At 31.6% G+C, this 14,740-nt stretch overlaps 2 protein-coding genes across 2 annotated transcripts; one reads left to right on the top strand and one right to left on the bottom strand.

Moving 5' to 3' along the window:
- Positions 1-1,011: 1,011 nt before the first annotated feature.
- Positions 1,012-7,067, bottom strand: LOC132755794 (uncharacterized). Its single transcript, XM_060746716.1, has 5 exons — positions 6,879-7,067; positions 4,650-4,689; positions 3,842-4,006; positions 3,171-3,283; positions 1,012-1,678 (listed from the first exon to the last, which is right to left on the bottom strand). Exons 1-5 carry the CDS (start codon positions 7,022-7,024, stop codon positions 1,030-1,032), a joined length of 1,113 nt encoding a protein of 370 aa, XP_060602699.1. The 5' UTR covers positions 7,025-7,067; the 3' UTR covers positions 1,012-1,029.
- Positions 7,068-10,858: 3,791 nt separating this feature from the next.
- LOC132755783 (uncharacterized) lies at positions 10,859-14,576 on the top strand (the record flags this gene model as incomplete). Its single annotated transcript, XM_060746705.1, has 3 exons — positions 10,859-11,130; positions 13,757-13,936; positions 14,437-14,576. Coding segments are annotated over exons 1-3 (476 nt in total), but the record flags the coding sequence as incomplete, so codon positions are not given.
- Positions 14,577-14,740: the final 164 nt, after the last annotated feature.

Below are 14,740 nucleotides of genomic sequence, written 5' to 3'. Positions count from 1 at the left end.
GGTATGTATCTTATCCAAGGTTAGGTATAGGTGTTGTTTGCAAGTTTGAACACTTTGACATAGGCATACCGGGCATAGGCATGTACTGGTACAGCATGCATGAACACTTATCAGTAACAGTCCCATAAACCTGTGTATGTGTGAAAACTAGCATGACGACCTACTAAACAAATCATATTTGGCAAAATAATTTACTCTGGTGCTTCTTCAGAATATTGCACTGCAGTATACTGAAGGTCTTTCCACATAAGTAAAGCTGGAAAATCACCACCATATCTGTGTACCTTCTAATCAAACCAAATCACAGCTTGCTAAATTAATGAATTAAGTGGAATAATCAACACCGGATAAGTTTTAAGGTTTATTTAATGATGATAACTGAGGGTGCCACACTTACGACTTTTCATCAAAGTTGTATAATATCAGGAGAAATTTGATCTCCTAACGTATAAAAATAGAGTATATGCGCCATAATGTGATTTTTCTATGCGCCATGTGATTTTTCTAAAAATAGAATTTGTTTAATGTTTAACTCAAAGTCTGAATATAGTTTTATGCTGTGGAAATTGGATTAAGAAAAGATACTGTTAATTGACTAATTAGTTATATTTATGTCATTTAGTACTACTCTTTCATCTTCCCAGATGGTAGATACACAAGAGTTGCTACTACAAGGTGAAGATCTGGGTTACCTCTTGAGTGGCGATAGTTGTAATGGAGGAAGTTCTTGATCATTAATAATTTCTTTAAACATAATATCAGTTGTAGGCATAATAACGTATCTTATTCATGATGTTTGGGTAGCTTAAGTAGACATTCTGCAGCTCTCTCCATTATAAAGCCAAGCAGCAAAGTTGCAAAGGTCTAACTTGCTTAAAAGTTACAGAGTACACTGAATAAACAGAATTAAATGTAAATTCATATTTGATAAACTTTGTTCAAATTATAATGATGAGTAATAAAGTAAATTAAAACTTTTATTCATGATATCTTTTACCATATAACTAATTAATGCAATTAATAGACAAGTTAGGTTGAATCGGGAAAATCTTTCTGGTATCCTTTCATCCAAATATCTACACCGGACTTCTCTTCGTTAACATCATCATCGTCATCATATTCATACTCTTCATCAAACTCATCTGACTGATAAATTTCCTTTTCATAATTGCGCAACTCTTCTTGCTCCAACTGTCGTAACATCTTTTTTCTACTTATCTTTTCTTTTGGTGCGAGCACTTTTTTCAATTTTTTATCAAAATCCATGAATCGATCATTGTCAATATTTGTAGTGGATTCAATTGTAGGTCTTTGATAGGCAGAAAGTTTTGCTGTAACAACTTTATTTATAAGAACATCATGTGGAACATCGTACAAATCTTGTCTAAATTCTGTTTCGATTTTTTCACAAAGTGATCCATCGTTGGAATCTAGTCCACTGTCCATATTCATAGCACTAACAACTTTAACGTCTGAATCGCTTTCTGCATCACATTCATATAAAGTTTCCACATCCGAATTTGTTTCAGAATCTTCTTCTGCGGGTGTCTCTTTTTCCATGTCAAGTCTGATTTGATACAGTAAATTTTCAATATGCTTCTGTTTGGATATTGACATGTCTTTAACAAATATCGGTTTTGGAACGCTTCCTACCTGATTAGTCTCCATCAGAATTTGTCTGAAATAGAATTTTATGCAGATATAGTGTGCTTGTAATAATGTTTAAGATAGTCTTACTCTGCAATGATTTCCTACAAATGAGTTTCTAACTTCGGCCAATATCGTAATAAAACTGTCATTTCCGGAACACTATTTTTCACAATCTTTGGTATTCAGTAATTTTTAACCGTTTATAACCAGATTTAGTACAAAGCGATAAATGATGTGTGATTGTAAATATTCTAATGCCCAAGATTTAAAAAAAATAATGTTCTGGAAATAAGCAATGTGCTACAATATTGGGCAATGTTTTTTGGCGGAAAAGTATACAGTAAGACTACCTTAATGACTTGATGTATAATTATATACTTAGTTTAAACATATTAATTAAAGCTTGATTGCAAAACAAGTTCTTGCAAGTTATATTGATCATATTAATCACTTTCCAGTCTGCTTCCTGGAACCAATTAGTACTGGTGTCATATGAAGAAACTCAGTCATGACCCAAGTGGGGCTAAAACCAATGACCCAAGGGTTGAGAGGCAGACACCTTAACCACTAGGCCACCACTTCCACTATATATATACTTTACGACAAATTCACAACAGTTTTTAAAATGTCATAGATATAACAAAAATCTGGAGGTGAACTGTTTTAATGTAATAGGTTTAAAGATTCCCAATCCATAATTCCACCTGTATTATGCATGATCTGACTGGATGTACAAGTTGGCCTGGATTCAGACATGTGGCTGAGATAAATCATAATTACCAATTGTCTTCAAACAATTCAAGAACAAGACCTGTCATTGGAAACAATCAAGTATTAGTTCAAATTATTTCAATTATAACACACAACCATGACTTTTGACATACTAAGTAGCGTTGACCTTTGAACTGAAGACCTAATCCTTGCAAGAAACACATAGTCTTAAAATGCAACCCAGATTGTTTTAATGTATCATAAATTTAAGCCAAGTTATTACAAAATCTGTGACTGTCAAAGATATGAACTGGACATGACTATCATATCATGACCTTTTGACATGAACTTGACCTTTTTGGCAGCTGAAATTTTATTCACTGCATGTCCTCTTAATAAGCAGCATATTTATAAGGCATATTTGTTTCAAAGACCATCCATAATTTGACCTTGACCTTTGAGCTACTGACAAAATTCTTGCAAGTGATGCATGATCATCATGTCTAACATATTTATGAATAATAGTTATGATAAAATCCATCCAGCAATAACAGAATAATTGGCCAGACAGGAACATCAATGCACTTTTATAAAAAGATTTGACCTTGACAAGTCACAATTTGACCTTGACAACATATCCTTTCAATGTTCTTCACATTTATGCAAACATTTACCAAATCCAGCTAAAAATGACAATGTTATAGACCAGACTCAAATTGTGCACGGACAGATGGAAGGAAAATGCAAAAAAACTTTGAACCGCCCCCATTTTTTGGGGGCATACTGTAATTGAAAACTCTTTTAAATACCTTAACAAACTTGCTTTCTCATTTAATTCTAACTCTATCTGATCATCTTTCTCTTTGTCCCCACTTGCTTCCCAAAATATATTCATGTATGACATATCCGGTATTACTTGCACCTATAAATACAGTAATTTTATTACACATTATCCGATAAAATGACCTAATCATCTTAACACATCAATAATTGTGATATGAACAAGAATACCAAAGCTAACTCTATAGGATAAAACCTTTATTCCTTAAGGCCTTCAAAACAATCATTTACACAAACATTTATACAAAAAATTACTTAGTTTATAGTTTATACTAATTTATTTTATCTCCATTGTGTTGGAAGCTATAAGCTTATTGAAACACCCTCGAATCCGTTCTTGGAACCACCAATACTAAGCAATGAGTGTAAAGTTTCTTGCTCATGGAAACAAAGGCTTGCATCTGACAGGGTTTGAACCCATGTGATCAGCAATCATTAGAGTTCTACTAAGTCTGAAGCGTTAATCACTCGGCCATGTCGCCACACTACTATTACAAAATAATTACTTAACAGTACTTCATTATCCAACAAAAGCATTTAATTATACATGTATTAATATTGACAGGATGGTCTAGAAAATGGGCATAGATATAGTACATTATAATATATTGAACAGTAAAAAAAAACGTTACGAACATACTTGTAAAATATTGGCTTTGACACCAAGTTGTCCACTTCCTATTATGGCACAGACGGTATCGTACATGACATCACCAATATGATTTGCTCGTCTTTGTTTCCCTTCGGAGAATCTTTCCTTGGATTTTGCAGGTTTTCCTGACCGAGGGAAATCAACATCTGGTTTCTAGATGGAGTTGAGAAAAGAAGAATTTTTTTCATTAATGATGAAACAAGAGTGGAGTTAATACTACATTCTGTAATTCACTTAATTTTGTGAGCATGAAATTTCGTGGTTTTGTCACAAAGAACAGTTCCGAGGTTTCATAAATTTGTGGACTGTTTTTTTTTCCAAAAGGTAAAATGTAAATAATGTGATGCAATTAATAAAGTGATCTTTCAGTAGATGAAATGAAATTTTGTGGATTTTAAATTCGTAGATTGACCTATCCACGAAAACCACAAAAATTAGTTTCCCACGAATAATAATTATGTTGCAGTAATATGAATACTGTGGAAAAAGAAAACAACTTACATGCCAATCTCATTAAAATCATATCCTAAATATCTCTCCACCACCCTACGCCAAATAGCGAAGAGTAAGGGAGCGAAAACAATGATCTGATTTTAATGAGATTGCTTACATGCAGTTCATGTTCTTATTTACCAAAATTCTCTGCACATTTAACTGATACCTAGAAAGATTTTTTTTTACTGTTTTGCCAATGTATCAAATTACACAAGAAGTTAAATTCAAGGATAATTTATCAGACTACATCATTATACATTGCTAAATCATTGGCATAAAAATAAATTAATTGTACCCGTACCTGTCCATAAATGGGTGCAAACCATTTTATATCTTTCTTTCTGAAAAAGAAAAAACCTGTGAGCGTAGCCAATTAAAATATCTAACGACAAGAGTTAAATATTCCAATATAATACACTGTAAGGCAATGAGGTTCTTAATAAGGCTTCAGTGTTACAACATAATCTTTTTCAAGGTGTGATAGAACTGAAATCAGTAGAAAATAAATAAATCTTAACCATCTCTGGTGTTGACGTGTTGTACTTCTCCATTTACGTCTTATTTTGATAACATAATTTTTTATACAGTTATTAATTTCCAATATTTTATGGCAAAAAACTGTTTTTCCTAGACCAAAATAGATATATTTTCCCCTGAAATGCCCTGTGCACATTTTTCATTAGAACAATGACTTAACAGCAGCTGACTTATTTCAGCTAGTTGCTAAATTTAATTCACTGAAAAACAGCAAACTGTCACTATAGATGGCCTCTGCTAAGAACCATGCATGTTAAATTAAATTAAAATTGAAAATTTTTAAAAATGTGTGGGTAAATTCCATTCTCAGTTGTTGGAATTTAATTTCAGGTTTTCCCCCTTTTGACGTGTAAGCATTCCTTTTTTATGCTGTGCATATATGTAATATGCACTTGATTGCCCTATCTGTTTGATAGGAATAGTGTGGAAGCATGTTAGAATTAATATTTGAGCCGTGTCATGACAAAACCAACATAATGGGTTTGCGAACAGCATGTATCCAGACCAGCCTGCGCATCCATGCAGTCTGATCAAGATCCATGCTGTTCGCTATTAGTTTCCATACTTGTTATAGGGTTGGTAAGTGAACAGCATGGATCCTGATCAGACTGCGCAGGCTGGTCTGGATCCATGCTGGTCGCAAACGCACTATGCTGGTTTTGTCGTGATGCGGCTCATTTTATAGGGCCTGTTGATAGCCAATTAAGCAGTTGTATTGACTGGTGATTGATCAGTTGTAAAGTTGCCGCATGTTACACTGTAACAGCTACTGTGTAGCAGAAGACACAAAAATCACTAACAAGCCAAAATGCATTTTTTATCCAAGGGCTATAACTCAGCAAAAATCACTCAACCCAAAAACCTGTTAACTATGTGCAGATATTTGATGTAATGATCAATCCTGAAAAGTTTCACTCAATTTGCATAAGTATAAAAGAAGAATTTTGGGCAAAATTTTAAAAAATAAAAATGATGAATAAGACAATTACTCTGACAAAAATCATTGAAATGGAAAATTCTGATGATATGCACAACTATAGTGTAGACTTGGTACTTATTACTCTTGTAAGGTTTAGATGAAATTGCATCTGTAGTTTTTGAGGGATAGTCTGGACAAGCTTTGTGACAGACAGACCAACACACAGATTGACAGACATTAAAGAAGTAATCCCTATAACCATATGTTGTGGTTCCTTTGCACCATAATCCAGCTTCTGTATGGATGGTGACACAAAAATCATTAACAGGCCAAAATGCATTTTTCATTCAAGGGCCATAACTCAGACATATTCCATTCAACCAGATAACCTTGTAATATGCATAAGTACTTGAGAAATTTTTCGGGGAGCATAAAAATCATTGAACTAGAAAATGCATGTACTGATCATTCCTTTAAGTTTAGATGAAATTGCACCAGTAGTTTTTGAGGAATAGTCCAGACAAGTTTTTGACGGACAACAGAGAAGTGATCCTTATATGTTTCCACTACACAGTAACAGGCAAAACAAAACTGAAGAGAATATAAGAGAAAATACACCACGATTTGTAACAAAAGAAAATAACAAAATATTTTTTTATTCTTTTTCCAACATATGATATATATTGACAATAAACATATATGCACAGTATTAATAAGTAATTAATTAATTCACAATCAAGTTAAGGTAATGGTAACGTATAATTACTATATAACATAAGGTTGACAAAAGCACTTTTCGCACCTCTTCGTAAATTATGTTCGCCAAAACAAATTTAATTCTTACACCAAGTGCTACTTTTCTTGAATACATGAAACTGAGATTACAAAAATTAGTTGTCAGAAAGGCAACTTTCTTGACTATTATGAGTTTTTTCAGGTGAATCAGATAACTGATCGGCAATGTCAACTAAAAAACTCATTTCTGTGTACATTCTGTCCGAATAAAGGGTCATACGAGTACTATGCCATTACAACAGAGTTCCCTCCCTTTGGTAAATTTGTGAATTCATATACCTTTCAGCCTTTTTCAATATTTTCTTCATCGTTTTTGATTTCTTTAAATCAAATTGTAATTCCGTAGTGCCATAAATTGTTCTGACAGTACTATGTAGCATTAAACTACACAAAAAACTCTTCTTGCGAATCAAGGCGGCAGCCATGTTTATTGCATTTGATTTATTTTCGTAAAATGGACAAAATTTAATCGAAGTTTTTATTTCCGCATTTTCAGCCATGTTTGTTAACAATTTGCAATTACATTTCCAGGTCTATGTTTTAAAGACTGTAATAAACAAAAATATAAACAATAACAATAAGAATATTTACCTTGAATGTGCTAAATTTCTGAAGACCAGCAAAGTTTGAAGTACATTTCATTAATGGCAAAATCTTGTTTAAAATCTGTTTCAGTGCAGAGGAATGCTTTTTTTGCAACAAAAAACTTGCAAAACTTAATTCCACAAAAAGCAGTATCTCGTGTTCTATTGTGCAACAGCGAAGTGTGTCTGTGTATGTCATGTATGCAAGAAATGGATAAAATAAGTTAATTTCTCTGGTACTATTTTTTTACACACAGCTTGATATCAAGGTCAGTAAACTACTTTCCATTAAGTGTTGAGAAATGAGTACCGTTCAGCCGGTGCCAGGAGGCGTGAGGGATGTTGCACTTATTCATTATCCCTCATGTACAGACTCAATCAAACCGAGTCTGCAATTTTCATGTAATTTTGTCGTGATTAATGCCTCGATCCGAGTGATCAATTCGATTCCAGATTTTTATTGTATATGCAATATGATTGTGTGAAATGGTGTCATCTGTATGAAATATATTATTGGAAACTGTGTAAAAAGCAAAACTGTCTCGTGGATTTGATAAAAAAGCAAATTAATGCCTTTATTTGACAATGGTAATATACATATAATGTACTAGCTAACTTACATCAAGAAGGGACAATCCACTTACTTAGAAATATAAAGAATGTGGTCAACAGCAATGGAAACCCTCAGGGACTCGGCACAGTGTTAGGATAATGTAAAAAAGTAATGCTAGATAAATATATACTGTAAACATTGTATATAATATATAGATACAGTATATATTTTTTCTAGAATTACTTTTTACACTATACCAACACTGTGCCGAGTCCCTGTGTGGAAACCACGGCTTTTATTGAATATAATTCAGTAATTATAAGCTCATTTGAAAACTTGTGATAAAACTTCTTCTATTCTGTCAAGTCTATTTGTCGAGAAATATCTGAGACATGATATTTATGGATATGTGTACACTGTATATATATAACCAAAATTGAATCTATACATAATCAATTTTGTAGAAAACTTAAATTTGTACGTCAAACTACAAATACATGTATGGTGTTAGGAGAATGTGGACGTCTACATATATGCATTACATGCAAATTGTGTACGTTACTGGTGTAAATTATTGCAAAATTTTATGCCTTCTCACAGATACTCAAAACAATGCTACTTAATGTTATATGCTCTTGATAATGCTGGAAGAAATTGTTGGGCAACAAATGTTAAATTACTTTTATTCAAATACGGATTTGGATTTGCATGGATATCACAAACTGTTGGTGATTGTAAATTATTTATTTAAATGTTTAGAAACAGATTGATAGATTGTTCTACTCAGAACTGGCATGATAATATAAATAACTCAAGTCTTTGTCATCATTAAAATCATTTACTTAACATTGAATATGATATTTGTCTATAAGTACGCCTTTAAAACATAAAATTGCGTTAAAAAAGTTTAGATGTTCAAACCATAAATTATACATAGAGGGAGACAGACATTTAAATATTTCATATAATGATCATTTATGTACTTTTTGCTTAGAAAGGGACTTGGATGTATAGACTGTGAATATCATGCATTTTTCCATATATATATATATATATATATATATATATATATATATATATATATATATATATATATATATATATATATATATATATATATATATATAATATATATATATATATATATATATATATATATATATATATATATATATATACATATATATTAGAAATTTATATCTATTTAGCAGGTATAATTCTGGAACTAGGGTAGAAATTTCTATATAGAGGATATTTAATGGGTCTAAGTTCAATACTGAATTTATTGCACGAGTTGAATAAAATTATATTATGCGAGCCTCTGGCGAGCATAATATTATTTTATTCAACTAGTGCAATAAATTCAGTAATGAACTTACACGAATTTAATATTCTATTTATCACATACCCAAAATAAAGACCGTTAAAAGTGAAATAAGAGTCATTTTTCATTGACGAGCCTATAGTATAACGCTAACATTTAGCGCGTCTTTACACTATGTTTGTATAACGCTAATGACGTCACGTCAAAATATATGCACGGCCGTGCAATACCATTTTTACGGAGTCGCAAAATCGGCACGGGTGTGTGATAAAAAGAGGATATTGAATGAGTGTAAGTTCAATACTGAATTTATTGCACGAGTTGAATAATATTATTTTATTCAACTAGTGCAATAAATTCAGTAATGAACTTACACGAATTTAATATTCTTTTTATCACATACCCAAAATAAAGACCGTTAAAAGTGAAATAAGAGTCATTTTTCATTGACGAGCCTATAGTATAACGCTAACATTTAGCGCGTCTTTACACTATGTTTGTATAACGCTAATGACGTCACGTCAAAATATATACACGGCCGTGCAATACCATTTTTACGGAGTCGCAAAATCGGCACGGGTGTGTGATAAAAGTTATTATCAACTTGGAATGATGAAACTCTTCGAAAGCTATTTACATATATTTATTATCTTATACAATGTATTAGAAGTTAGTAGACAATGTCTTAAATACTGCTATTATATTGAAGTTAGTAGACAATGTCATAAATACTGCTGTTAAATTGAAGTTAGTTGACAATGTCATAAATACTACTTTTATTTTGAAGTTAGTAGACAATGTCATAAATACTGCTATTATTTTGAAGTTAGTTGACAATGTCATATATATTGCTATTATTTTGAAGTTAGTAGACAACGTTATAAATATAATTATATAAATATATATATTATATATTATAAAATATATATTATAAAATTATATCGATATTACCTTTTACAAATGCTGTTTTATTGTATGATATATATTTTGTTAATTATGAAATGAAATTGTTGAGTTGAGTTGAGTTGTCACATATCTTCTTTATCTCGTGCGTTGTTGGTTTATTTCAATCTACATTTTCTATTGAAATTTAAGTAACATTATTCTTATACCGTAAGATGTTATCTTCTGCTTTAAAATTGTGTTCATTTTCTTCTTCTATCTGTTCTTGTGTCTATTATTAGCCAAGTTTATCATTATATATTAACTAAAATTTAAAAAAATGTAGAAATGATTGCTATTCAGAGACTTATAATATATATTTAAGTATAACTCTACTGTATATATATATTAGAATATGTAAACACTGCAATATGTTAATTAAACCGAGATTATGAGTTATATATATACTGCAGTATATATATTGTCCTTTGTTTAAACATGAGTACTATTTAGAGGAAAATGACCAGTTTGGACCATTTTCACAAATAAATGATTTGCTTATAATGAAAATAATGTGGCTATATCATTAAGGAAATAATACACATAAAGTATTATTGATCAAAAGTTAATTGTATTGGAATATATTTAAGTTACTGTCCCTTATAAATAAGAAAAACAGGAAAATTTCTTATTGCAGTGGAGGTTCACCTTTGATTATCGCTAAATATCAAAAATGGTTTTTTAGTAGGCCTTTTTAATTTTATAAATTCATCTTCCAGATAGTGACAAAACCCCTTGGATTCATCTAGGATGACAAAAAAAATGTTGTTCTTTTTCGCGTAAAAAAGATTTTTTCGCACTTCATGTAGTGTTTAAAATTAGAATATATTCTCGTCAGCTGTCAAATATTATTTAATCAGGTATTACTTCCGACTTGCACATAAAATGTGAAAACAGTGAAATTTTCTTATTTTTCGAGCAATAAACATAATGTTGCAGTAATAACAACATTACAACTGACAATAAAATAAAATGTCTAGTAGAGCATTGAGAAAACTTCAGGGTGATGACTTGGCTGCCTTAGAACTACCAGAAACTCTTTCTGATGAGGAGCCAGATGTGCAGCCTATTAGTGCCAAGAAAAACAAGAAGAAAAAGAAACCAGCAGTTGAAAATCTATTTGAATTGGTAAATTTGGTAGCAAAGATTATCAGAGATAAATATCCTTGAGATATGAAACTGTTAATTTAACATGAGATTGATAAAGAAATAGATATATTTGATGTATGAGGTTTTATCTTTGGCAGCCGCCAGCCTTTCAGATCTGTAATATGAATGGGGAAGTCGGTTATAATTATTGTTCATTTTTGTTATTTACACTTTCAGTTAATATGAAAAAGGCAAAGCCTCAAAGCGAGCTCGATGTACTTTTAACGTGAAATAGTATGAAATAATAGCTCATTTTTATTTCAAATGCAGTGACGAGTGCGTGCGACGTCACACGTACTGTGTGAAAAATGGCTCCACTGATGTTAAATGAATAACGAGTTTTGAAAACGTTTATAAAACTTTGTTTATTTTATTTCTCTCTATAATTTTCAAGCGAAATAAAGATTATTAAAATGAATTAAAAGTGAAATAAATGTAAAACTGAAAACGTTTGCGACATTAAAATAGCGTAATTGATTTGTTTGTTTTGCACGTGCTGTTTGGCGCTACATTGTGACGTCACGTAAACAATACTTTAAACATCTATACAGCGTTAACGACTGAATAAAAGATATTGGTGTTCGGATTCATTTTCTTAGTTAGACCATTTTCTTTCATTCTAGATAGTTTTTACAACAAAATTCGACAAAAAATTGTTTATTTTTTATCAGATTTTTCAAACAACATGGCGCCTTCAATTTACAATTTTATACACAGCTTCCGTTATTCTGGTTCCCTGTCCAATTATGGTTCCCATAGACGTGCGCGGGTGACCAGTCTACACATCCGTTTTCAGTCAGAATTCCTCAGTTTTTATCGTTATCTTTGAATTCGAAAGGTTGCGATGTGTCCAATTCGGTACTTTGGACGAAAGTTTTCAAAACCATCACTAAGCAGGTACTCGCGTTACCGTAAAGCTCGCTTTGCGAGCAGGCCCTTCGGGCCAGCTCGTCGAGCTCGCTATAAAGGTGTCATTTGGCATCTCATGTACCTGTTCCATTTTCACTCGGAAACACCTCGACGACATAATTTTACATACATTTATAAAAGTCCCTTTTCTGGAGATTTTTTTGAGAATTACATTAAAAAAGAATCAAACTTTCATAATATAATATGAAAAAGGCAAAGCCTCAAAGCGAGCTCGATGTACTTTTAACGTGAAATAGTATGAAATAATCGCTCATTTTTATTCCGAGTGCGTGTGACGTCACACATACTGTATTAAATATGGCTCCGCCCCTGTCGTTAAATGAATATCGAGTTTTGAAAACGTCATTCTATAATTTTTCAAGCGATATAAAGATTATTAAAAGTGAAATAAATGTAAACTTTACACGTTTGCGACATTAAAATATCGTACTTGATTTGATTGTTTTGCACGTGCTGTTTGGCGCTACATTGTGACGTCACGTAAACAATACTTTAAGCGTCTGTACAGCGTTAACGACTGAATAAAAAATATTGGTGTTCGGATTCATTTTCTTAGTTAGACCATTTTCTTTCATTCTAGATAGTTTTCACAACAAAATTCGACCAAAAATTGTTTTTATTTATCAGATTTTTCAAACAAAATGGCGCCTTCAATGTGAAAGCTTCCGTTATTCTGGTTCCCTGTCCAATTATAGTTCCCATAGACGTGTGCGGGTGACCAGTCTACACATCCGTTTTCAGTCAGAATTCCTCAGTTTTTATCGTTATCTTTAAATTTGAAAAGTTGCGATGTGTCCAATTCGGTACTTCGGACGAAAGTTTTCAAAACCATCACTTAGCAGGTACTCGCGTTACCGTAAAGCTCACTTTGCGAGCAGGCCCTTTGGGCCAGCTCGTCGAGCTCGCTATTAATACAAGTGCTATACAGTGACCTATTTTATTTATTGAGCACTGTGCCAATATGAAGGATGAAGGTTTGCCTCTTTGGTTTGTCACCAAGAATAATTTGAAATAATGTATTAAATTATTTTTTAACCAATAAAAAGTAAGTCTTTTCCATTTTCCAGTAACATAGATTTACTATTTTCTCTAATAAGATAAGCAATCTTGAGGTAAAATATTCTGGTTTATAAAATTTTTACTTTTGTGAAGAATCTATTTTACATTGGACCAATTATAAACCCCACCATGACATCATGCAAATTGCTGAAAATTACAACAACAACAAACTTTCTCAAAAATAATAGTGTGAAGTTATGATAAAATAGTTATGATAAAATGATAAAAAAAAATTTAAATTCAGACATTTATATACCAGGGCTTCCATTAAACTTCAAAATTTGGAAGTCAGAAACTGTAAAATCTGAGATATTGGAAGTCACATTATAAAGGTAAAGAAAGAAAAGTATTATAGTTTGGAAGTCACAAGCCAAAATCAAGGAGTAAATGACTCCCAAACTTCCATTATCGGAAGCCCTGATATACATGCAGTTTGCACTACCATGTATATTCTTAATTTATATTTCTCTGAATATTTATGTGAACTTTTTTTTACTTTTTGTTTTCATTTAGAGGTGTACAGCTTTGATACTGTAAGACAAGACTAATTTTTATACATCATGTGTACTTGTATACCATTTTACCATTTGAAATGTACCAAAATCATATCTCGTAGCTGAATGAAGATGAAGACAATTTGCCAGATAACGATGGTAATCAATCGGAGGAAATAGAAACCCAGCCAGAAACTCAAACTGCTGCCAACCAGACAAGTAAACAAAAGAAAAAGAAGAAGAAGAAAAGGAAAGGAAAAGAGAAAGAGGTTACTGAGAATGCTGATGACATAGCAAAAGATGTTAGTAAATTTGTGGAGATAAATTTCTGGATTTTTATAAAATTATGACTACTAACATACAGTGTACCAGTTAATGATAAAGTTTATTTCCTTTACCAGAAATTCATTTTCAAATTTTGATGAGAGTAATTATTTAGATTGATTGAAATGAATTTCTAATAAATTTGCGTCTCCAAATAAGTGTTGGAGAAGTTTATGGCTTGATAGTTTTCATAACATTGTACAAACTTTGTAAAACCATCATGATACTATTTCATTAAAATCATAACAAAAGATTTATCTAAATGAATGTCATACAAACGTAAGACTTTCCCTTCTGGAAGATGTATTTAAGGTACATTGTAAGACTTAATGTAACAGTAAACTTTTCTTAACAAAAGAGTTATAATAAAAGATAATACCTTTATGAAAAAAAAGTACCTGGATAGAAAAACATGCATCTCTTTATAAAAGACACCTGTCGTAATTCATTAATGATACATAAAATTTTTTTTTTCCAGGGTGAAGATGAAATTGATGCAAGTATACGAGAAGTTAACAGAATTTTAAATAATGGGAATATAGGAGAAGGGGAGTTAACTGCTGCCTCAGACACCACTTATATATCAAACAATAAAGCACTGCTGATGGTAGAACACAAGTAAGATACACTGTTATTATACATGTTGTAAATTTATGATTCAATTAATTGGTTTAAACATATTTATTTTAAGCTCAATTGCTTATATTAATCACTTTCGAGTCCGCTTCCTGTAACCAACCAGTACTGGTGTCACATGTAGAAACATAGTAGTGACCCAAGTA

Source organism: Ruditapes philippinarum, unplaced genomic scaffold, assembly GCF_026571515.1.
Source record: "Ruditapes philippinarum isolate M1 unplaced genomic scaffold, ASM2657151v2 ctg1301_1_1_1_1, whole genome shotgun sequence".
NCBI lineage: Eukaryota > Metazoa > Mollusca > Bivalvia > Venerida > Veneridae > Ruditapes > Ruditapes philippinarum.
Note: the sequence above shows the minus strand (reverse complement) of the source record. Positions and strands in the feature narration are given on the sequence as shown.

Coding starts and splice junctions, on each gene's coding strand:
- LOC132755794 (XM_060746716.1), bottom strand. CDS start 7,024: ATGGCTGCCGCCTTGATTCGCAAGAAGAGTTTTTTGTGTAGTTTAATG. Junction 3,284..3,841: donor TCAAAGCCAATATTTTACAA/GTATGTTCGTAA, acceptor CTGTATTTATAG/GTGCAAGTAATACCGGATAT. Junction 1,679..3,170: donor GAGAAAGCAAGTTTGTTAAG/GTATTTAAAAGA, acceptor ATTCTATTTCAG/ACAAATTCTGATGGAGACTA.